Source organism: Malurus melanocephalus, unplaced genomic scaffold, assembly GCF_030028575.1.
Source record: "Malurus melanocephalus ecotype Western Australia unplaced genomic scaffold, MMel_1.1 scaffold_457, whole genome shotgun sequence".
Classification (NCBI taxonomy): Eukaryota; Metazoa; Chordata; class Aves; order Passeriformes; family Maluridae; genus Malurus; species Malurus melanocephalus.
In genome coordinates, this window is record NW_026623689.1 from 193,105 (window position 1) to 216,667 (window position 23,563).

A 23,563-nucleotide genomic window follows, 5' to 3' on the forward strand; every position below is an offset into this window, starting at 1 on the left:
CTCTGGGCACCCTGTGCCAGGGCCTCCCCACCCTCAMARRGAACAATTCCTTCCCGATTTCCCATCTGTCCCTGCCCTCTGGCAGTGGGAAGCCATTCCCCCTTGCCCTATTCCTCCAGGCCCTTATTTGAAGTCCCTGTCCAGTTCTCTTGGAGCCTCTTTAGGCACTGGCAGGGGCTCTTAAGGTTTATCCAGAATCTCCCCTGCACCCAGCTGATCAATTGCTACTGCCTCAGCCTCTCCTCAGAGCATGTTCATGGCCCTGGGGATGTCCCCAGGACGAGCTAAACTGGGCAGCAGAGCCCAGAGGGATGTCATAAATGAAAGCATAAACTTTCACACTCTGCTCTTCCCAATTCTGATGATAAATTCAACCTGATCCTTTGATCTCCCACAGMAGGGGAGCCCTTCTCCCAAGAACAGAAACCTCAGAGCCACATCACAGCAAGCCAAGGGATGATCAAGCAKCTGAAGATGCTGATAATTAGTAGAGGGATCAAAGCCATGGTGGGAGACCTTTCYACCATGCTCCCTATCCCTTCAAGGATAGTTCAGATCCTGTGAAACCTCCTCTGCCTTGCTGGAGCTGTTCCTTGCCTGCAGCCCCTGGGARGAGCATCACCTTAAGCCTCCCAGGTACTACAATCTGCTGATTAACACCCCCCTGTAACACCCCTTGTAGCTCTTCCCTTTGTGAGTCCTTCCCATCACCTTTGCTCAACAGGTTTCCCACTGTCTTGCAGTCATTMATGCAGGAATCCTTCCTTTAACCTGCACTTTTTTGGCCCAGACCGGCAGACACTTCTGTGTGYTGGGATGTGAATGACCCCCAGATCACCTTTTCATTAGCTGGWGCAAAGCTTTGGCTTAAAACAAATTATTAGCAAGAAAAATAATGACACTGTGGATTATGTTTGACAGTGGAAGAAACCAGATGCCCCTCAGCCAGCAGTGTGAGGGACTGACAGCCTAATGGGGTTCCTGACCTGGTGTGTCATGGGACCACCCTGTCACGCACACTGGAAGGGGAGCAAGTTCCTGTCCATGAGATACCCAGGTAAGATCCTCATTCAGCCCCTGACCCAGCCAGAACCCACCCTGCCTGTCTGTCCCCATCCCTCCATCCTTCCCTCTCTTCCAGGTTGAGATAAAGAGCAGGGAGGTCACTGTTGTCTGCTGCCATGGGCAGAGCAGGTTCACCTTGGGGAATAGAAGTTAATTTATTGTCAATCAATTATGCGTTCGATTCACATTTTGGAAACAAACAAACCCACCCAGGCATTTTCACACCTGGGGAAAGCAGCTCCCCTCCTCTTTGCCAGGCTCACTTTCAGCAGCTCTCTTGCTCCCTGTTGTCACTGCAGGTGACACTCAGTGCGCTTGTGGAAGCAGCAGCTGAAGGCAGGGGCAATGGAGGGGCTCTGTCCCGGAGGAGTTTTCCACAGGTGGTGCCTTCCATGGCAGTGGTCCATTCAAAGGGTGCATGTTCCACCATGGAGCATCTTTTCATCCTCCTCCTCCTCTGAATACTGCACAGACTGGAGCAGTGTCTGAGTAACACCCCTGCCTTGGAAACCATCCTACTAGCACAGGATGACTCGGGCTGGACAAAATCTCAGCAGATCTCTAGTCCAGCAGTCTGCCCAAAGCAGGGTGAGCCCTGGGCTCAGACCAGGTTACTCAGGGCTTGAAAACCTACAGGTCTAAGGCTGGGTCCACTGCTTGGCTGTTCCAATGTTTCCCCCTCACAGGCAAACAGCTACTCCTGCCCTAAACCCCCATTCCCTCCTGAATTTAGATTACAAATGAGAGGGTCAGGAAAGCTTTTGAGGAAGCTCATAATTTTTTGGCAATTTGCTGGCTCTGGCCTGTCATTCACTTTTGTGACATTTACCTGCTGGCCCACAGAATACACAGGCTCAGCACAATGTCCTATCGCTCACMAGGTCATGTTCTTGGTAAGGTTCCAGGACCAAAGCTTTGTGCCCAGGCTTAGAAAATGATCAAATCCYTCACTTGGAATGTTTTCCCAGCTCTGGTTTGCTCTCATTGCTCCTCTGGCTTGAGGATGACCCTTCCCTCTGCTGCTGGGGCTCAAGTCCTTGCTCACAGCAGAACTTGCTCTTCCTGCACACCACAAGTGGACATGCGTGGAGGCCCCTCAGGGTCACTGGGGTGACTTCCCTGGAGTGTTCAGAGCTGTGACACGGATTCTTGGAAGCCCTGGGAGCTCATGGACAGCTGTGGCCATTGCTTTCCTGGGCTTCCCGCACAACCTGGGGCCATGGCATGATGCCAGGAGTGGGAAAAGCACTGATGTGAGATAAATGGACACAAGTCACCTTCACCGGTGACATTTGTGTCTTCACTTGTGGGGCTGACTCAGAGCAGGAGCCGGCTCAGAGGGATGGCAGTGAAAGTCCACTGCCACCACTTGGTGTCATTGCTGTCCCAGGCTCAGTGACATGCTCCCTGTTGTGCTCACTGGCACAAGACACTCTCCTGCTGTGTCCTCCCAAAGACATCAGGCCYCACGTTGGGGTGCTGCCTCCTCTGAGCTGCTTGGAGACCTCTCTTCCACAGGACACAAACAAGGCTGGAGTGAGGAAGGAAGGCAGAGAGGCAGGAAGGGAAGCTGGCTGCCATCAGGAAGCAAAACAGTCWCCTAAATTCCGTGGCCATCTCCTGTGTTCCTCTAGGGAAAGCTCTTCTCGTCCTGATTTGGACATCAAACCCTGACCTGAYCAAGGTAWACCYAGCCAGGACAAAGGCTGGGACAYTGAGGGGCTGGAGTGTGTCCAGAGAAGGGAAMGGAGCTGGGGAAGGGTMTGGAGCCCCAGGAGWGGCTGAGGGAGCTGGGGAAGGGGCTCAGCCTGGAGCAAAGGGGGCTCTGGGGGGACCTTGTGGCTCTGCACAASTCCCTTACAGGAGGGACAGCCAGGGGGGTYGGGCTSTGCTCYAGGGAACAGGGRCAGGACAAGAGGRAACAGCCTCAGGTTGGGCYGGGGGATGTGCAGGTTGGGTATCAGGAGGAATTTTTCCACGGAAAGGGTGGTCAGGCCTCAGCAGGGGCTGCCCAGGGAGTTTTGGAGTGCCCATCCCTGGAGGTGTTCAAGGAGTACCTGGACATGGCACTCAGTGCTTGGTCTGTTTAACAAGGTGGGCATTGATCACGGATTGGTCATTGGTCATCACAATGGTCTCAGTGACCGTGTGATTCTGTGACAAGGGATACAAATGCCTTTTCCTTATGACATGACCCACCAGCTCACTTTTCCCTATCCCACACCATCCTCTGGAAAACTCAAATGCCACAATGGGCTGGTGAAAGGACACTGAGGGTGGTGGGACTGTCACACATTAGAATACGTATTTAGCAAAGGCCATCAACTCCTCAATAAACACCAGTTGAGCTGGCCCTGCCCAATACAGATCTTTTGGTACAGCAGAAAGGGATGAAGTTCCTGCAGTCCACATAAAATATATGCTGGAGAAAACAATCTGGGTTATTCCTGCCTCAGGCAAAGGCAAACCCATCTGTGTGATTCCTTTTGCTCAAGGACCTGGGTGCAGTTTGTGGGTARTGCTGGAGGATTGGAAAGGCCAACGTGTGCCTCAAGGGGATTTGATATGGGGTGAGAACAGCCAAAGAATTCAATTGCATGAAGTTAGTTGGTACATAATGCTGTGTACCATCWCTTCTAGGGCACTTTGATGTGCTCCTCATCCCACTGGGCACCTCACAGCACTGTCAGGATCTGAACCTGGCTCCCCTCTGGTCATCACATTTGCAAAGGATGAACTTGGATGAAACTGAGCAAGCGCAGTGGTGATGGAGCAAGAACTGGCATTAAAATGGAATAATCTTTTGCTGCCCTGAAAGACCGATGGAACCCAAAGTCCTGGTCAAAATGAACACAATGGACTTTTACAGGAATAGTCCATCAACTGAGGGAATGAACTSTGTGTGTGTATCCATCAGAGCGCAGGGAAAGGTGATGGGGTACTGGGAAGTGTTGAAYCTGGCACGCCATCAGTGTCAGGATAAGAAGTGAATACTGCCCTAGTTTTTCTGGGAGAGAGTTAATTTTCTTCTCCATAGCTGATCCAGGGCTGTGGTTTGGATTTGGGATGAGAATAATGTTGAGAGCACAGGGATGTTTGAGCTGTTGCTGAGGTTACTCCGAATTAAGGACCTTCCACTGTCCTATGCTGTGCCAGTGAGGAGCTGCCCAGGAAGCTGAAGGAAGCATGGCCAGGACAGCTGAGGGATATTCCCATACCACAGAACATCATATCCCATATGTAAACTGTGGGAAATTGGCCAGGAGCCTCCAATTGCTCTCAGTGGCAGCCTGGGCATTGGCCAGCAGATGGGCAGCATGAACTGTGCACCCTGGTTTCCCTTGGGTGTTCTTTTAACATTTTTTTAAAATTGCAGCTATTATCATTAGTAGTATGAAGCATCACTGTTATTATTGGTATTTTCATATTTTTGTGATCTTTCAGTTATCAAACTGTTCTTATCTCAACCCACAGAATCCTCTTCCTTTTTTTACTTGTGGTAAAACCTTTCATTGTATCAGGTCTTTGGCTCTTGGCCGAGGCTTAAAGAAGGGATTCAACTAAAGATGAGCAGAGAATATGCTCTGGTAGACAGTAAGAGATTTGGTACTTCTGTGGGAGCCCCAGCAGTTCGGGATTCATCTCTCACTGGAGCAAAAGTTCTTCAGTTTCATTTGAAAATGAGAAGGGGCCAAACTTCCTGGACATACCAGCTTGTTCCACGGCTCTGGTCTTCAGAGGAAGCTTTTCTCCTCACCCTGTTTCTCATCCCAGGAGAAATCTGAGCCTTCTGGGGYTGGACATTGCTCCAGTGTTGCTAGCCCTAAGCCAAATCTTCCCCCAAAGGATGTGCTTGCCCTGGCCTTGCTCTGGACTGGAACTGTGCTTCAGCAGCTGCAGCGTGAACCTCACAGAACGTGGAGCCCTGAAACCCTGAGTGTTCTGCTGTGAATAACCCAGGACAAGAGGCACGGGTGCTTGACCTCTCCAGGAGGTCTCAGGGCTGTTCCAAAGTCCTGCTCCGGAGATGTTCTTACAGCGTGTGTGCACCAAGTGCTGCTCCTTGGAGCAAGAGAAAGGCATCATCCCTGTTACAGACCCACAAAGTCTTCTTTTGTGGGCTTTTTTATCGGATGGAAACAGCTCTAGAGCAGCAGGGATAAAAMCAGCCATGGGGTTGGATGACCCCAGGAGTRGCCCCATGGGACTCCCAAAACCATCAGGGCATTGGGGTCCAGTGAGAGAAGGTCCAGCACAATCTCACTGCCAGTTTCTGTTTGTTTCTCTTCATTTTTAACCTCCATAGGGGGTTGAGAAGAAGACAAAGACTACAACAGGAATAAGGTTTTCATATATTTGTTGGTTCTTGGGGCTCATGGTGTATGAAATACAGTGAGCAGGATAGACCTGACCCAGCGATGGGAAACTGCACTGGTTACAGCTCATGGTCCTGCTGGGCTGCAGAGGAAGGTGCTGTGAACCAGCTCCTGCCATGCCCACCAGCCAACCTTTGGACTCCTTGTACAATGTTGAGAYTGTGCCAGGAACTGCAGAGCTGCAGAATTGCCATGTAATTGATGGATTTGATGAAATATGTGTAGGTCAGCACCACCACAGTGAGGTGTTTTGCTGCTGTGGGAAGCCAAGCCAAGCAGTAATTCAGGGAAACCTTCCTGAAGGAGCRGGCAGAGGTGGATGCACCAAGACCCCTTCCTGGAGTACCAGGGAGGAAATAAAAAGAATGAACTTCGGACACCCTTTTCTTTCCATTTCCTGCTCTCACTGTTCCCAAGCCTTGTTGACATCCCCCAYCCTCCGATGTTCCAAGGAACACCTTTGCCTTCAGGAGTGAATCTGTACCTATCCCAAGCATCTTCAAGCCAAAAACAGCAAAAACTGATCCAGGTGGTGCGGGTGATGGAGCCACCAGCCTCCAGCATGGCTCAGGAAGCAGCTCCAGCCTGGCTGTGCTGCTGGTGTAGGAAGCTCCTCCAGGACCTCAATCCAGGTGCCATGGGAAGGGATAAGGGAACTCCCAGCAGGGCAGGAGGACTTGTGGGAATATTTCCTTGGGACTTKGGACAAGGGGAGCTCTGTGTCTTTTGCCTGGGAACGTGTGTGTGGCAGCCCTAGAGCCATGTTTTTCATGAAGGGCCAGCTTCCCAGCTCCCGGCCATGTGTCCTTTCCCTGSAAGGATGGGAGACTTGTACCCTGAAAGGTTTTAGGGAMCCAGCTCTGCTGKCARGTCTGTGAGACTATGGTRAGAGAAACAGGGCCTTCAGCCTCAYGTGAGTGCTGGAGGGTGAGTGCTGAAGGCCTTCAGCTGAGCCCCTCACTCACAGCAGGACTGTCACCAACTGCCAGACTGTCCCAGGGTGATGTGTGGTGGGACAGCAGCACTGGGTGGGACAAGCACTGAACGTCACCCATCGAAAATCTTGTGACACCCGAGTGTGCCAGAGAGTGTGCACGGGAGGGAGACCTGGCCAACCCCAAATCTTCCACCACAATGTTCACTCCTCTGATCAGAGATCTGGAAGCTCACACCCCACAGGAGGTGGTGTGAAGGGATTCCAAGGCTGGCAGGGTGATAAAAGACAGAGGAGTTCCCATGGAAAAATATTTATTGCTTACAATTGGSCTCTAATGCCAGGGATTACAACACAAAGCTTGGCTCTAAGCTGCAGCCAGGGATGAAAGTGCTAATTACCACGTAGTGCATCATTAACAAGCCCCAGCAAAGACAGGAAAAGTTCAACTCCCTGATGGTTACATCAAACTGGCAGGAATGGGTATTGTGTGTGGGGACAGGGTTCCCTAAGATGGRAAGGTAAAATCCCTGATGGGATGATCCCAAAGCTAATGCAGAGGCTGTCAGAATTGGAGCTGGTGCCACATCCCCACCAGACAGCTCTGCAGCACATCTCTGCACACAGATTCCCCTGCACCTCACCCTTGCTACCCTCTATTTACATTTTTTTAAACAACCCCTGGGGAGGGATTCAGCCTGGATAGGATCAGTCTGGGACTTGAGGTGAAATGGCAAAGTCTTTGGCCCAAAAATGCCTTTATTTCCTGCTGGGCATGAGTGAAACTTGTTTTTACCTCCTTCTGCCATGGGAGTAGGCAGMCAGCCAGCCCATTGACTGGGATACAAAAATAAATATCCAGGGGGTGGCTGTGCCAGTTTCAGGGGAAGACCCCAAACATGGGTCAGGAGAGTGTTTCGGCCACGCTGGTCCCGCTCAGCATCAACACAACTTTCTTCAGCCAACCAAAATGCCCAAGTACAAGGGCAAACCCAAAATGCTTGAATTTCCACGATCTCCACACCGTGGTCAGCTTACCAACCTGAGCATCTTCTGCACAAGGGCTGGGAGCACCTTTAGAGTGGTGCCTTTCTGCTGGTCCCCTGTGCCAGTCACCGTGCCACCTTGGCCAGTGACCGGCAGCTGAGCYAGGACCTTGCCAGGGAAGCTCCCCTGAGGCTGGAGAGAGCAGAAGGGGCAGCGAGGAGGCCACAGCCCACTCTGGATGATCTCTGTTGGGAATCTTCCCCAGGCAGTGCAGGTGAGGGCTTTGAACCCTCGGCTCTCGACCACCACARTCCAGAGAAGCCTGGCAGCTCCAGGGCCTTCCTGCCGTGTGGAARTGGACTTTTCGCTGTTCTGCAGGAAAAGCCAAGGAGAAGGCAAAYCCCGTAGCTGCCCTGCATGCCCTGGGGCTCAAAGGAGTGCCGGAGCGGCCGGTCCGCTGTGGGTTAGGCTGGATGATCCAACCACCTTTGGAGGCGGGCGCTCTGAAAAACACTGGGACTAACACAGCCGTGACTCCGTGCCAGGCTGGCTCCTCGCCCGCAGCCCTCGGCAGGCAGCATCTGGGCTCATCCCGGCTCATCCCGGTGCTTCCTGGCCCTTCCCGGCTCATCCCGGCGCTTCCCGGCYCCTCCATCGCCGCAGATCCCCGGCCGGGCGGGCACAGAAGAGGTAGGCTCTGGATGGGGAAGGGCGTTGGGTGTTTCTGCTGCTGTGGAGATGGTCCCTGCTCCCCGGGGATGCCGATCAGCCCTGTCACAGCGGGAGGGTGAGCGGGCCAGGCGCTGCAGTAAAAACAAAATTCGGTTTGCCAAGTAGCGCCCACCGGTACCCGCAGCTGGGCCCTGGGTGTCTGTCACACCCCTGCCAGGGACGGGCAGCTTCTCTGTCCCCTCGGGGTTATTCCTGTTTTTCCTGGGACCTTCCCCGTTCCAAGGAGCACCCAGCCGGTGTTTGTGCGGTGATTCACCTGGAGCCAGGCTGCTGGACAAAGARCTGAACCGGGGAGGGAGCACAGGGAAGGCTCCGGGGATGGAGAWCATGCAGAGGTGGGGAGTGAACAGCCCAGCGGTGTTTGCGTGCCTTGCTGCCCCTCTTTGGGGACAGCCCGAGCATTGCAGCAGATGCCCTGGTGGCTCCAACCCAGCTTTGCTGTGGGCTGTGCCCTGGGAAAACAGGGCTCTGGTGRGAGATGCCTGAGTGCGTGACCAGTGTGGAATTGCAGTGGGGTGCACGCACAGCCGTGCCCGGGACAGGCTGAGCGCTGCTTCCATGGAGAAGGCTGGGTGGGGTTCAAGCGTGGATTTCTCTCCGCTGTCTCTCTAGGTGCCAATTTCCAGCCTTTCCAGGCAGCAGAATGACGCTGTGGAATGGCTCCTACCCCTTCTACCCTGGAGCCAATGTTTGCTTCCCCTTTGACACCAGCCGGGCTGTCATTGTCACCATCTTCCTCACCGTGCTGGTCACGTTCATCATCATCCTGCCAGGGATCCGGGGCAGGGGGGTAAGTGGAGGGGCAGGGGCAGATCCAGACTTCTGGTCGCTGCCTGTGCATCCCACATTGTCCCTCCTTCCAGCCTCAGCATCGCTCGGTGAGCAAACCTGCCCGCAGCTTCATGGCCAGGGCTCTGGGATCTCTGGAGAGCCACGGGGCTGAGCTCCAGCCCATCCCAGAGACACCGAGCTCCTGCAGCCCAGATTTCTGAGAGAGCTAGATCTGAACTTGGCTGGATTTCTCTGTGAACAAGCCTGAATGATTTCACCATAGTGGAACAGCAGGGTGAGGCTCAAAGATTTCACGCCAGCTTCCCAGAAACCTCAATAAAAGCAGGAGGTGTGTGCCAGGCATGTCCCAGCACTGCTCGCYGGGCTCTGTGTGGCTCTGTGAGCCATGCTGGGTGCTGGTTGTGTGCCTGGCTTTGCAGCAGGGCTGCCTGAGGGGATTATGTACCCCAGGGGACACTACAAATGCCCACTTACTCCTTCTGTGTGCAGCTGTGGCCAGCTGTCAACATGTCCAAACACATGAGGTTTGGATAAGTGTGGAAATTCCAGCTGAAGGCTGCTAGAGAGGATGTCTCCACCCTTCTTCCCAAGAAAGGGGATTTCACAGCTGTCTGCAATGGGTTGTTTTGATCTTCTTGCCCTGCCTGGATCTCCCTGCTGCCTCCTGCCCGCCACGGCAGGGATGTCCTGGCCACATGTGTCTCCCATGCCACCCACCCACAAAGCACATRGGGTGAGGCCCCAGGGGAGGGACASCTCTGTTTCTCACCAKCTGMTGTTTCTGAATTAAATGYTTGGTGCTGRGATCCCCATGGCAAAATCTGACTGAGACCTGTCCCTCCACTCTGCTCACCCTTTGCAGCGTCTCTTCTTGTTCCTGCGCTTGGTGTTGGGACTCTTCGTGGGAGCAGTGATCCTCAGTAAGTGCTGGGATCCTGGGGAGCTCATGGATGCCTGGGACATGGAGGAGAAAGGTGGAAAGGGTGAAGGGATCAGCTGAGGGCCAAGTGCAGCCCGGAGGATGAGTTCATGGCGAAGACAGACACACATCTTGTGTCTGGGACCTGGCTCCAGCAGTGGGTGGAAGGTGCAGGTACCCATCTGTCTCCTGCCTGAAGACTGATGGTCATGTCCAGGACAGTCACCAAAAGCCCTCCTCACCAAAAACTATCAGGAGATTCAGACAAATTGGCAGCTGCTCAGATGAGGAGCAGTGCCCAGACAGTGCCCACACATCAGCCCCAATCCCTCCAGGGGCAGGATCTGCACTGGGGCTGGGGAGAAACCAACCCTGGGGGCCTTTCATGGTCATGGGTTGGGGTTGATATTGKGGAAGGACACACAGGACTTGTGCCCCTTGGGGCTCTCAGCCCTGACCTCGTCACGAGGTGGGTGTTGCTGACTGTCCTGGCAGATGCTTCCAGCCCTGGATGTCTTGCTGCCAGGCTGTAACTAACCCTTGAAGTCTCCACAGCTGTCCAGTTCACCAGAGACTGGGAGAGCGGCTGGGTGCAGGCAAACACCTCCTACAAGTCCTTCAGCCRTGTCCAGGTGARCGCGGACATYGGGCTGCACATCGGCCTGGCRGGGCTGAACGTCACACTCMGGGGTGMGTGATGTCCCAGCAGGAGGGGACTGGTGCAGCTTTGGCACCTGGGGGCATCTGGGGGCACCTGGGGGCTGTGGCCCTGTACCAGGGAGCCTCGGAGCTGCCTCCATGCTGAGAAAGGTCCTTGGTGTTCATCCTCTGCAGGAAACCCGGTGAGGCAGATCAACGAGACCATCGACTACAACGAGCACTTCCCCTGGAGCTTCGGGGCGGATTACGACCGCAGCTACAGCGAGGGGCTGCACAAGGGGCTGCCCAGCCCCATCCTCTACGTGGCAGAGAAGTTCAGCACGCAGAGCCCCTGTGCTGTGCACGGGCAGTACCGCATCGCYGGACACTAYRCATCCCTCACCCTGTGGTGAGTTACAGCCAGGGCTCACCTCCAGCTGCAATGGGGAGAGCCAGGAATAGGACAGGGAGCTTGATGAAGCCACCCTTGTCACCATAAGGCTGTGCTGAAGCCTCGACTTCCTGCAGAATCTGGGCTGCTTGTGCTTCCTGGCCTGTTATGGATTYATAAGATTGTGAGATTGCAGAGTGGTTTGGGTTGGAGGGGATTTGTGTTGCTCCATCCYCTGCCATGRCCACARACACCTTCCACTGTCCCAGGSTGCTCCAAGCCCCGYSCAACCCAGCCTGGAACACTGCCAGGGATCCAGGGGCAGCCACAGCTGCTCTGGGCACCGAGTCAGGGCCTTCCCACCCTCACAGGGAAYAATTCCTTCCCCATATCACATCTGTCCCTGCCCTCTGGCAGTGKGAGCCATTCCCTGTGCCCTCTYCCTYCATCCCTTGTCCCCAGTCCCTCCCCAGCTCTCTTGGAGCTCYTTTAGCCACTGGAAGGGGCTCTGAGCTCTTCCCAGAGCCTCCTCTCCTCTCTGARCASYCCSAGCTCTCCCAGCCTGGCTCCAGAGCAGAGGGGCKCCAGATGTCAGAGCACTTATGTGCCCTCTGCCTTGATGTACAAAACTGCAATCTGAGAAAAATTRTTCTTAATTTAAGGGAAAACAGATGCAACTGTGAGGCTCATGGTTTGAGATCTCTCCCAAGGACCAACACAAAGAGTCCCAGTCCAGACCTGCTGTCAAGGGTCTTCTTTTGCATGTCCAAAAGGGGACATGCTCCTCCCATGCTCCGAGGGGAGCAGGGGGAACCACCAGGAGGGTGCTCACAGCTCATCTCTTGGTGTGAAGCTGAGAGCCCTTGTGTGAGCTGTGATTGTGGGGTCTCAGAGCACCCCCACARATCTCAGAGGTGGTGGGAAAGGCCCTGCAGTGAGTTTTGCAATTTCCCCATGGATGTAGGCTCCAGGTCCCTGAACCCATGTCCTTTTCAGTTTTCAGGAAAAATAATTATCCCTACTTAAACATTCCTGTATTTCAAGGCAGAAAAATTCACAAAAACTTCTCTTTTGTTATTTTTCTTGGAATCAGAAATATTTGTTGGGCTCGCCTCTCCACAGAGCTAAACCCAAGCTCCAAGCACAGGGTAGGGCCAGCAGCTGGGTGCACTCCAAGTGCTGAATCAGGCACAGTGGACACAGCTCATGGTGCAGTTCTCCAAACAAAGGTGTCCCTAGGTGCCATTGTCCCTCTGAACACGTGGGAATTGCCTGGGGTGGCCAGTTGTGGACAATCACAGGGATCAGGAAAAAGGTTACTCTGGAGGGGCTGTTGAGATCTGATTATCAGAGAGATGCCTCTGTCCAAAYTAAKGTGCAAACAAGACCAATATGCTGGAGTCAATGCATGGACTTTATGTCACAGCAAATGTGAGACAGACAAAGACAATAAGAAATAGAAAAGGAAAGGGGCGGGGGAGAGAAAGAGTGAGACAGGTAAAGTACAAAGATATGACCACCCATGGAACCAGACAGTGTCCTGTTGATCCTTTTCTTCTGTTCTTCTCAGTGGTGGGAGTCCCACGATAGCCAGAGCTTGCTGCAGGCTCAGGTTTAGGTGGGAACACACCAGTTCCTTCCCTGCAGGGGGACTTTCACCCTTGGACACCTGGATCTGTTCCATCACTGCGGGTCAGCTGTGTTCCCCCTGCCTCTTGGGGACAAACCTGGCCCCAGCAAAGCACCTCCTGCCCCTGCAAATGGCCAAATGTTTGAACTATTAAACATCAGCATTTTAGTCTCTCACGGAAACCTCCAGAGATTTCCACTCCAGTTCCACACCCAGGGCAGGGCTGATGCCAAAGCCATRCCAAGGTGCTTGGGGGCTTCAGGAAATTCAACACTGAACATCCGCAGGTGTGGACATCCCTCTCCACTGCTGTGGGGTCTGTCCCACAGCTCCACCATTCATGTCATTACAGAACTGTTTGGGTTGTGAGGGACCCTGTTAGATCAGGCTGTCCAGGTATCTGCTGAAGCAAGGCCAGCTGGACGGCGTTGCCCAGGGCTTTGTCCCTCCATTGGGACGTGGGGAGGAGACCATGAGCAGGAACTCTAAGCCTGATGTTTTTGGCTGTTTTTGTGGTCMTTTTGCAGGCTGGCCTTTTGCACATGGCTCCTTTCCAGCCTGCTCTTCTCCATGTCCATCCTGCTCTAYGGGGGCCGCATGCTTCTGCTCACTGCTGCACTGATCCTCTTCTCGCTGCTCTTSTTCTTCACTGCGAGGAGCACCCCCAAGTGCCCCATCCAGTTCGGTCCAATTTCCTTGAGAACAGCCTATGGTGAATCCTTTTGGCTGACATTAGCCACAGGTGAGTGCTCAGCTTKCTCCCAGGGCTTTTCTTCTCCATCCATACAGAGATGATGCCCAAATGCTGCCTCATTCCTTCTTCCCCCGTGGCTGGTCACAGAAAATGATAATTTTAGGTTAGAAGATTTTAGATAAGAATTATCAAGGTTGTGGAGAAAAAGAGATGAGCAGTCAAGAGATTTRAATGTCTGAAGTTATCTGCTGGATACAGATTCCCTCTGCCTTTCAGGACCTGCCCCACATCCGGGCAGCAATTGTTTCCTTTGATCAAACCAAAATTTTGCGTGTTACAACASCCACCTCCAGGGAGAGCAGCCCTTTTCCAGGAGCAGGTGGTAATCAATACTCCCTGGTTACTCGACATTCTCAGGCTAAACAAGCCTGGGCTCTCCAGCCTTCCCCTGTGCCCAGTGGGCTGCAGCCCCAACTCTGCCCCAGCTCATCGACCTCTCTTTTGTACCRGAGAGCCCAAAGTGATCTTAGAATTGAGATGGGGAAAGGGAAATGAACACCTTCCCTGAGCWGCTGGGCCATGTCACATGTCCCTGGTGTCCAGCTGGGCCCGGGTGGAGCTGGCACCCAGCGGTGTCACTGTGTGTCCCCGTGCATTGCAGGGCTGCTGTGCCTGTTCCTGGGGCTGGGCATCCTCATCCTCAACGCTGTGCAGCCACAGAAGCTGAAGCTCCTCTTCAGCCTGGACAAGAGCAGCGAAGGGGGAGTGTGGGACAAGCCCTGCCTGTCAGCTGAGCCTGGCTCCTCTGCGCAGGATGTGCTCGTGGTCCCCCTGGACCAGCTCTGCCAGGTGGCAGTCACCAAGCTCTGAGGCACGGGGGATGCAGGGCAAGGCCTGGAGATGTTGCTCCTGAATTCACAAATCCATCAGAAGCCCTTCCCAGGTGGGAAGAGACAGGACAAGAGCCGGGTGAGGAGAATATCCAGAGCTGGAAAGGTGTCTGAAATACAACAGTTGGCCTTTTTGTTGTTGTCATTGTTGCTTCATTGACCARCWGCTGGAAGACCTTTGTGGGGAAGAGAACCCATCCCCATTCCTGACTGTGCAGTTCCAGACCACAGGTTGCTACCTTCCCCCAAAATCCATTCCAAAAAAAAGGCCCCCAGGATACAGAGATTAAATCTGAGCAAACTGGGGAGAAACCAGGAACTGCATACTCATAACCCTAACCATAAACCCAAACACTGACCCTAAGCTTAACCCTAACTCTGACCCTAAACCTAACCCTAACCCTGACCCTAACCCTAACCCTAACCATACCCTAACCCTAACCCTAACCATACCCTAACCCTAACCAATGGAGAAGCAGAGCCCCCACAAGAGCCTCCCAACCCTGAAGACCCTTGGGAAGTCCCCCTGCCCTTGGAATGCTGTTCCCATCAGCAGTCAGGAGGTGCAGATGGAGCTGCGGTCCCCAGGGTGCCCCGTACCCAGCACCTCCTCTTGGAACAGGAGGAGCAGAATTCAGTAGGGTGCTGGGGGTACCAGAGCAGGGGGAAGAGAAGGAGGGGAGGAGGTGGGAACAGAGCTGGAACTGTRCCTTGGAGATCAGCTGTGACCAGTTAGGGAGAGGTGCACCTCTGCTCTGGGCTCCTCCTGCTCAGCTGTGGAAATATTTGTCAGGGGCAAGTGACACCRAAATCCTTCATGCCCAAGGCAGCCACCCACACCTGGCTGCTAGCAGCCAGCTGGCTCCATGCCCACAAGGCAGGGAGGATGCTTGCTTCAGCTTTGCACCCCTTTACCTCTCCGAGGGTTTCACAATTTCCTTTTTTGTTTTGTGCTCGCTTGTTTTCACCTCTGACTCAATAAAGTAAGTTTGACCTGGTCTTTCACTTGTCTGGTGACAGAGGTGTCACTCTGAGGGCTGTTGCTGTGATGTGGTGGCCACAGGGAAGGGACAAAGAAAAGGCAGAGCCCGTTGGTGATCCTAAAATGGGGCACCTGACCTTGGCCAGTCAGTGCAGGGTGATGAAGTCGAGTCAGTGCACCCTAAATCAGGTACTGGAACATCCCCAGCAAACCAGCAGGGGGAATGCAGGAGGGCTTTAACTCCTGGCATGCCCCTGAGCATTTGGGAGGTTTGATGGGAGCAAACTGCAGCCCCACAGAGAGGTTTGCAGAGGAAGCACCACGGGCCAGGCCCTCTGGGGAGGAGGAGCTCAGCCATGGCATCCTCCACCGCCCCATTTTTGTGGACCCAGAGGACCCAGCAGGGCTTGGAGCTCCTTAGGCTTGGSAGATCTCAGCCAGGAGGTTTGACATCCATCAGGAGATGCTCCAGCCTGCASATGGATTGGTCCAAGGTGCAACCTRGCAGAAGTGACCTTAGAAGGGCCCTACAGCACTTTCCTAAGAAACCAGCCCCCAAATGTTCACAGCTTTCCAAAGCCGACGGGTTTTAGTAAAGTTTTATTGAAAATAATTCCTGTGCAGATCAAACCACATTAGTGATACACGAGCATCATCTGACAGAAATAGGTAACTTAATAGCAAGGGTCTTTTCTCAGGAAGAAAAGTAAAAATACTGAAATGAAGTATTTTACAATTAATGGGAATGAAAGTGCCCAGGTTTCCAGCATTCACATGCAGAATCCCAGAATAGTTTGGGTTGGAAGGGACCTTAATGCTCATCTTGTTCCACCCCCAGCTATGGCAGGGACACCTTCCACTATCCCAGGGTGCTCCAAGCCCAAATGTCCAACCTGGCCTTGGGCACTGCCAGGGATCCAGGGGCAGCCACAGCTGCTCTGGGCACCCTGTGCCAGGGCCTCCCCACCCTCACAGGGGACAATTCCTTCCCAATATCCCATCCATCCCTGCCCTATGGCAGTGGGAGCCATTCCCTGTGTCCTGTCCCTCCATCCCTTGTCCCCAGCCCCTCTCCAGCTCTCCTGGAGCCCCTTCAGGCCCCAAAAGGGGCTCTGAGTTCTCCCTGGATCCTTCTCGTCTCCAGGTGAGCACCCCCAGCTCTCCTAACCTGGCTCCAGAGCAGAGGGGCTCCAGCCCTGCAGCAGCTCCGTGGCCTCCTCTGGGCTCTCTCCAGCAGCTCCAGCTCCTTCTGCTGTTGGCCCCAGGGCTTGGGCAGCTCTGCAGGTGGGGTCTCACCTGAATGGGGCAGAGGGGCAGAATCCTCCCTTCCCCTGCTGCCCAGCCAGTCCAAGTGTGCTCCTGCTGGGCAGGGATAACTTCATTCTACACTCTCCTTCCTTTCCTGTGGCATCTTTTTGGCCCACACTAGGTTCATTTTGTCTAATACAGGCCCAAATTTGAAAAGTCCAAAAAAGAACCACATGACCACAACCCCCACAGCAAACTCCATGGTACTTTGTTTCTGGAGCAGATTTTTTATTCCAGCTCCTGCAGCATCCTGGCTGCAGAAGCTGGATCTGTGCCTAAACCTCAAAATGTCATGTTTGGGAAGGAAATGAGCAGGTTTAATCTCTGGTTTTTGGACTGGCAGAGCTTCCAGGCAGAAATGTCACTCGTGAGCTGTTTCTCAGTTTCAGGGGGACACACCATGGGACAATCCCCATGCTGCTGTGGCAGGGCGTGGAGCAGGAGGGACATTCCTGCTGGGACAGGGATCCCCAGGAGCTGTGACTGCTCTGATGGCARCCTGCCAGCACAGCCTGACCTTGCCACAGGGCACCAGCAGGGAGATGCAGTCTGTGAGGGTATTTCCCAGCAAGGACCTACCCCAGAGCGGACTCCAAAGGCAGCTGGAAAAGGGGGGAAAGGGGTCTCTGGAGACATCAGGGAGAGTTTGTGTTCTGCCCTTTTGGGGGCACCTTCAGGAGAGGAGTGAGAGCCTTACTCTAGACGCTGTTGATTTCAGAGGGCTGAGGAGACAGGCCCTGGGTCACCAAGTGAAGGTTGGTGAACACCTCAGGCATTTCCTGGAACTCCTCTGCTTTGTCCTCACGGAGACCAAAGAAAGTTTTGAGCAGGTCCAGGTTGAGGTGGTGCATGGCCACGATGGTGGTCCCAGCCACAAAGCAGAGCAGGCCTGCAAACAAACATGCTCTCTGATTGGGGTCCTGCCCCTCCAGAATTGTCCCCACCCCCCTGCCAGAGGTCAATGCCTTTGCCTGTGGAAGGTGGCACACCTTCTATTGTATGAGCTGTTCTGAGCATTTTAAAACCCAGGCACAGGTCTGAAAAGCCAGGCGAGTGATCCCAGTGTCTCTGCACCTCAGGAACTGCAAATCCCTCCACTACCCTTGGGATGAGGATGGTGTTCTCCCTTTTCTCACCCCTCTCCCCATCTCTGCCAGGATCTACCTTGTCAAGACACAGGCTGGGGCTCTGGGGAGCTGCACTTCCCCCTGGGGCTCTTGCACATGSAGAGGGACACAGTGATTCCATCTGGGGCACCCATATGTCCTTACCAATCGCCAGCATGAGCCAGAAAGATCCCCCGTAGGCCACGTGCAGGGTGGCGGTCCCAATGTGGATCAGACACATCGGGGAGTTCCTCACGGTGGAGAAGGAGAGCAGAGAGAAGATCATGAAGGCCCCGGTGACCAGGAGCATGTATCCTCCGTAAACGAGGACGGGCATGGAGAAGAGGATGTTGGAGATGACCCACGTGCAAAAGGCTACCCTGGAGAMAAGAGAAGAACAACAGATGAGTTGGTCCCACTCCCAGGTACCTGATTCACTCACAGGTGGGCTTGGGAGGTCCCAACCCGCTCTGGACCACCAAGGACAGCAGCTCCAACTCCATCCATGGGATGGATTTCTGCCATCATCACCACATCACAGCAAGGACCTGCACCACATTCCCCTCGTCCTGTGTCCACCCTTGGTGGATTTGTCACACGGAGAGAACCAGGACTTCCTCTCTGCTCATCCCAAAGCGTGTGCAGTGCCTGGCAGGGACCCCTCCACGCACACAGCTTCCCTCCTGGCAGGATGCAATCTCAGCCATCACAGAGGCCATGGGGAAAGGCCCAGGACAAGCCCGGTGTGGCTGCAGCAGGGCGGGAGGGCTCACCAGAGCGTGGCCGAGGCGTAGTGTCCGGCGATGCGGTACTGCCCGTGCACAGCACAGGGGCTCTGCGTGCTGAACTTCTCTGCCACGTAGAGGATGGGGCTGGGCAGCCCCTTGTGCAGCCCCTCGCTGTAGCTGCGGTCGTAATCCGCCCCGAAGCTCCAGGGGAAGTGCTCGTTGTAGTCGATGGTCTCGTTGATCTGCCTCACCGGGTTTCCTGCGGGAGGGATGTGCTGAGGTCCTGCCGTGCCAGGACCAYGGGCACAGCAGGGTCCAGGAGCCCCCAGACAGACCAAGGGCCCCCACAGGGCAGCTGGACACCTCCTGGGGCCACAGCCACTCCAGAGCTCCAGATGGGACATCACTCACCCCTGAGTGTGACGTTCAGCCCCGCCAGGCCGATGTGCAGCCCGATGTCCGCGTTCACCCACACACGGCTGAAGGACTTGTAGGAGGTGTTTGCCTGCACCCAGCCGCTCTCCCAGTCCCCTGTGAACTGCACAACTGACAGGAAAAATCAAGCTGGGGTTAAAGCCGGGCTTTGCTGTGCTCGAGGGGAGAATCACGGGTGAGTTGGCAGCGTTCCCACCATGGCACTGGAAGGGAGTGTTGGAGGGCAGGAGTGCTGACTCAGCCACCAGGACGTGCCCCAACCAGCTCCCACACCCTTCAGATCTCAGGTCCTCCCCTTGCTCAGCATCCCCTCCCTGGATCCGGGAGCAGCAGAGCTCAGATCCCCAGGGATGGACATCACGACCTGATTTCTCCTGGGACATCCTCTCCAGGACTTCCCTGCAAGCTGCCACCATGGCAAGCAGCAGAGCAGCCAGGGACACGGCTCAGAGCTGAGCCTGTCAGCCACAGGAACTGCGGTGAGTCTCATTTCACACCTTCAGCTCCCTAAATCGCACTCTTAGGGTACAGTAAAGGTCACTGTCAAATAGAGGTGTGGAGAGGGGTGGGAAGTGCCATCACAGCTTGGACAGTCATTCCGTCTGGGAGAAAAAGGAAAATTTGAAGCATTTCTGATRTATGTTTTTTTGAACAAAAATCACTCTTTTGAAGCACTTCCATTTTGCAGTGGGCTTCATTTTCCGACAGAGAAAGTAAAGCCAATTGCTTGATCTTGAGCTGAACAAAACTTTCCTGAGAAAACATTCAGTTGCTGAATCAACTTGTGAGGGCACTGATCCAGTGGCAGCTCCACTGGAATGTTTTTTGGCTGCAGGGGTGAGTGTGCCCCGCTGCTCCCTGACAGAAACTCTGMCTCTGGCTTCAGAACAATTCGTTCCTGCCGTGTGCCCAAGCAGTGCAGGGCTGCAGCCTTGGCACGGAGCGGGGCTGGATGGATGGATCAGCTCCACGGCTGAATTGGGAGTCAGCCCTGACCTCCACCCCTCTGTCACCTCCAGCCTGGCACCGTGTTCTCAGGTGGCATCTCCCAGAACTGGAGATGCCCAGGGTGGCAACCCCATATTGGGATGGTCCCAGTCTGGCCTCCTGCTTCTAGAGCCTGGTCAAATCAGGGCTGAATCTTTTATGTTATCATTATCCCTGTCCCCTCAGCATCTTTCTCCTGTAATACATCTTGTGCTTCACAGCAGGAGGGTTTCTTTATTTTATGGTTAGGGCTGGTTTCCCTTGCCACCTGGCATCTTCTATCCGCTAAGTACATCTTTTTTCACTCATCCTGTTGCCCTGACTGAGTTGGAAATCCCACTGCCTGGTTTCCACCCCCAATTATTACAGAAGATTTCCTGGTTTTCATTGAATAAAATCCTCTCTTTCATCTCCTCCAACCTTGCTCCTCGGGAGGCTTCCCTTCACTGCCACGACCTTTGTCTTCCTGTATTTTATTCCAGCTTTCTCCTTCCACAGCCCTGCAAGGCTCCTCACAYGCTCCCAAGGTGCCTGACATAGCAGGGGGAAATAATGGAAAATCGGTGAGGAGGATTGTAAACACACTCAGCTGACGTGCAAGTAGGGTGTGGAAAAACCCATAGGTCTAGACTTGTGCATTGGAGAAGTGGAAGATCTGTGTTTAGACAGCTCAGAASCACCTCCTGAACAGACCTGAGATCCTGTCCTGCTACAGGAAGATCAGAATACATCAGTGAACTACACCAGCACGAATCCCTGAAATTCAGGTCAAAAAAAAAGCAGGTTTAGTGATCCTTTAGTGATCTGAGCTCCATGGCGCCTKTCCCTTCCCTGTCGCTGTCCAGGGCTGGTTTGGGGGTCCACTGAAGGGTGAGGTAATAAAAATCAACCTGCTCTTTGCATTTCATCCACACTTTTGTGGTTGTTCCTGCGCCCTGCCTGTGYTGGGTCACACTCACGGTTGGAGGGACACGGGGCTGTGCAGCCTGACAGAGCTGGGGCTGTTTGACTCAGACAGCAAAGCTCCCAGAAATAATTACGGGCAACTCAGCCCCAGGACCAGGGATGGAAAGCCCGTTTTGGGAAGCTGTGTGACTGCTTTGCAGAGCAGGGATAAGGTAGACCCCAAAGCAGCTTGGACCAAGCTGTGGCTGTGACCCCCAGCTCACATTGCCCAGATTCAGAGCCTCCCCCAGGGTTTAATGTGCCCCCAGACCCATGCCCGAGGGCTGCACAGCACTYACCGACAATCACCACTCCCACGAAGAGGCTGAGGAGAACGCGGAGGCTCCAGTACAACCTCTGCAGGGAAAGAGGCGGCGTGTCAGGCAGGCAGGAGCAGCCCCGGCTCTCCTCCTGCCTCGCCCAGAGCCACCCGACAGCAGCCAGGACAGGGAGCCCTGGGCAGCCCGGGATCACGCACCGCCCGTCCGCGGATGCCCGGGAGGATGAGCAGGAAGCTGCACGCCAGCGCCAGGAACACCACGATGACAATGACAGTGCTGATGTCGAACGAGGCAGCCTTCCTCTGCTGCGGGTAGAAGGGGTACACGCCATCCAGGAGAGTCATCCTGCGCCTCCAGGAGCCCGCGGGAGAGGCGCTCACAGCGATGCCTCCAGGCCTCGGTGGCTCAGGTGTGGAATAACCCGCAGAGGGATGAGGAAATGCGGCGCTGCAAGGAAACGGGCGGCTGAAATACTTCCCAGCAGAGAAGACGCCACCCAAAAGCCCTGAGTGCGGGAGAGGAGGTGCCTGGGGCAGGGCTCCAGCAGCCCGAAGAGCCTCAAGCCCCCGTCCTACTGCAGTGTGAGCCCCAAAACAGGAACCTGCTGAGCAGCTCCTGCCYGGACASAGCCGCGTCCTTCCCTCCAGCCAGRGYTTTCCGCTCTGTGGTGCACWCTTAGGGGAAGTCCCCAAGCCAGTGACCACCRCAGGATCCTTCAAAATTACAAGGAACCTCTTGTAGACCTCATGTTTTGTAAAAACATGGATTTCACAACAGCAAAATTATCCCCAGCCATGGGCCGGCGGTGCCAAACCCCACAATTCCCATTCCGGCTCGTTTCCTCCAAGAAGCTTTTCCCCAGAAGTGGCTGATCTGGTGAAGGAGGAAGAGGAAGGACAGGTGCTGTGCTCGGTCTGGAGGGGYCAGAAGCAGCCCCCAGTCCCGGGATGAGGGTCTAAAGAACGCACAAACASTGAGTGCATCCCAAGGCTAAAGAAAGCTGAATTATATAGGATTGAAAGGTGTGTCGTTCTCACAGATGACTCTGAACTCCCTCTGACACTCCAGTTCCAGCAAGCACCCACCTTTTCCCTGTGCCAGGTATTTTCTACAAAAACTGATTACATGCTTAGTGTTCTTGTTTTGCTTATTTAATAACCTCTCTGCATACAACTACCCCAGGAAGTTTGCTAAAGTCAGAGAATGCCAGAGCTAATCTGGCTCATGACTGGRCATCATTTTATTCTGTCCCTGTACAGAGGAGGTGATTTTATTCTCATTTTCCAAAAACAGTATTAATCATATTTTAAAGTAAAATCTAACCCAGAGCAATTCAGCCCCCCCCCAAAAAAAAGCTGATCCAAAATCCCTAGAAGTGAGTGGGTCACAGTAACTATCATAAACCGGTTTGCTTGGACAGCTGAATTGCTTTTCAATACATAAGCAATATTTGATTTGAGAATGATTTTCTGTCCAGTAACCCAGATAGTAACAAAAAATAGCTAAGAGTGTAATGGAGAACAGAATTTTACAATGGATCTGGACCTGACTCTGCTTTGACTCTGCTCCAGGCTAACAGAGCTATCGTGTGCTCTTACAAATTTTCTTTGGGACTATTTTGCAGTAAGAGTTTTGGATTATATTTCCTTGGAAAGCCAAACCTGGAGAAGGAAAGCTATAATTACYTGGCAGGCAGGAGCTATAGCTGATTCCTGATGCTACCAAAGTCCAGCAAAAATGCCCACAAAACAGTCAGAGCTGCTGCAAGAAAAGAAATAAATGAGCAGTTTAACCTAGKACAAATTAAATCTCAGTGGCTTGAATTCCATTTGTTTCCTGGAATCTTTGTCCAAATTTCCTATGAGATACMATGAAGCAAGGAAAGATTTCACCAAAACACAACTCACAGCTTAAAAAAATTAAAACCCAGAACATCACGTGGAGAGTGCTGCCTTGCTAAATATAAATTTAACTTGCAATCAGCACCAAGGGATGTTTGCATTTCTGTACGCTTTGCAACTTCTGGGACTTGTTTTGTAGTGAATTTCCAGGGAAACAACCCTTTTGCTGTCTGCCCCTCTTTCTCCCTTGGTTGCCCTTCACAGAAGACCAGCTCTTTGGCATTTTTGCAGTTTTCAAGTGGAAAAGTGGTGCCTATAGTTCACGGCAAGAGAAACAGAACTTGTTGCCCCTCGGAAAGCATCCTCACTGCTGTGACCTTAGAGTCCCTGTGATTTCCTCTGCTACAGTGTATGGGGTGGGGAAAAACTTGAAACATCTTCAAGGAAAGATCAAAAATTCAGCRGAAATACACAATTTCTCTTAYGWTTTAAAGTATTCTGGCCTTGCAGGAAAGAAAGACAAAGGAGACAGAAAGTTTGCCCAAACACCAGAGGTTTCTCCTTACAGAAACCCCATTTTCCTGCTCCAGAATGAATCGAGATAAACGGGGTATTTGGAAGCGTTCAGTCAAAAACTCGCGACGGCAGARCCAGCAGCAATCCTAGCTGGGTTGCTCAGGGTTGCAGGCCGGTATTTTCCAAAGAAAAAAGAGAAATCCTGTCCCCTGAAAACCGAATCGTCAGAGMCGCGATTGGCAGGTGGGAGGGAGGGGCGAGGGGGCAACCTCGCTGCGCTTTCCTGACCGTGTAAGAGGGCGGAGGAGGAGAAACAGGGGGTTAACTCCTGACGAGAAGCATCCTCCCCTCGCGATCCCTGCGAGCCGAGACCCCCGGAGCGGGG

At 53.7% G+C, this 23,563-nt stretch overlaps 3 protein-coding genes and 1 long non-coding RNA gene across 6 annotated transcripts in view; 3 read left to right on the forward strand and 1 right to left on the reverse strand.

The window, feature by feature from the left end:
- The first annotated feature begins 503 nt into the window (after positions 1-503).
- LOC130582040 (uncharacterized) lies at positions 504-5,321 on the forward strand. 2 transcript variants are annotated; one of them, XR_008966286.1, is made up of 4 exons: positions 504-636; positions 922-1,057; positions 2,584-2,749; positions 3,706-5,321. It is a non-coding gene; the product is annotated as an uncharacterized LOC130582040 (long non-coding RNA). The 2 variants fall into 2 exon arrangements; XR_008966285.1 differs by having other exon boundaries at positions 504-1,057.
- Positions 5,322-6,378: 1,057 nt separating this feature from the next.
- LOC130582052 (dual oxidase maturation factor 1-like) lies at positions 6,379-14,472 on the forward strand. Its single transcript, XM_057380538.1, has 7 exons — positions 6,379-8,052; positions 8,707-8,884; positions 9,749-9,806; positions 10,361-10,495; positions 10,640-10,853; positions 12,993-13,207; positions 13,821-14,472. Exons 2-7 carry the CDS (start codon positions 8,738-8,740, stop codon positions 14,027-14,029), a joined length of 978 nt encoding a protein of 325 aa, XP_057236521.1. The 5' UTR covers positions 6,379-8,052; positions 8,707-8,737; the 3' UTR covers positions 14,030-14,472.
- A 1,139-nt stretch (positions 14,473-15,611) lies between these two features.
- Positions 15,612-23,563, reverse strand: part of DUOXA2 (dual oxidase maturation factor 2) — an 8,298-nt gene continuing 346 nt past the window's right edge. The window contains exons 1-7 of one of the 2 annotated variants that reach the window (XM_057380537.1): positions 22,507-22,600; positions 21,019-21,268; positions 20,840-20,897; positions 18,585-18,719; positions 18,219-18,432; positions 17,611-17,825; positions 15,612-17,228 (exon numbers count right to left, since the gene is read on the reverse strand). In XM_057380537.1, coding sequence (XP_057236520.1) covers positions 17,038-17,228; positions 17,611-17,825; positions 18,219-18,432; positions 18,585-18,719; positions 20,840-20,897; positions 21,019-21,165 — 960 coding nt within the window. In that variant the 5' untranslated portion in view covers positions 21,166-21,268; positions 22,507-22,600 and the 3' untranslated portion in view covers positions 15,612-17,037. Of the gene's footprint in view, positions 17,229-17,610; positions 17,826-18,218; positions 18,433-18,584; positions 18,720-20,839; positions 21,269-22,506; positions 22,601-23,563 lie in introns of those variants that run through there. The other variant, XM_057380535.1, reaches the window with a different exon arrangement.
- The window catches only part of DUOX2 (dual oxidase 2), a 26,544-nt gene continuing 21,704 nt past the window's right edge, over positions 18,724-23,563 (forward strand). Inside the window, exon 1 of the mRNA XM_057380532.1 lies at positions 18,724-19,087. The gene's annotated coding sequence lies outside the window, so the exon portion shown is untranslated. The remainder of the gene's footprint in view (positions 19,088-23,563) is intronic.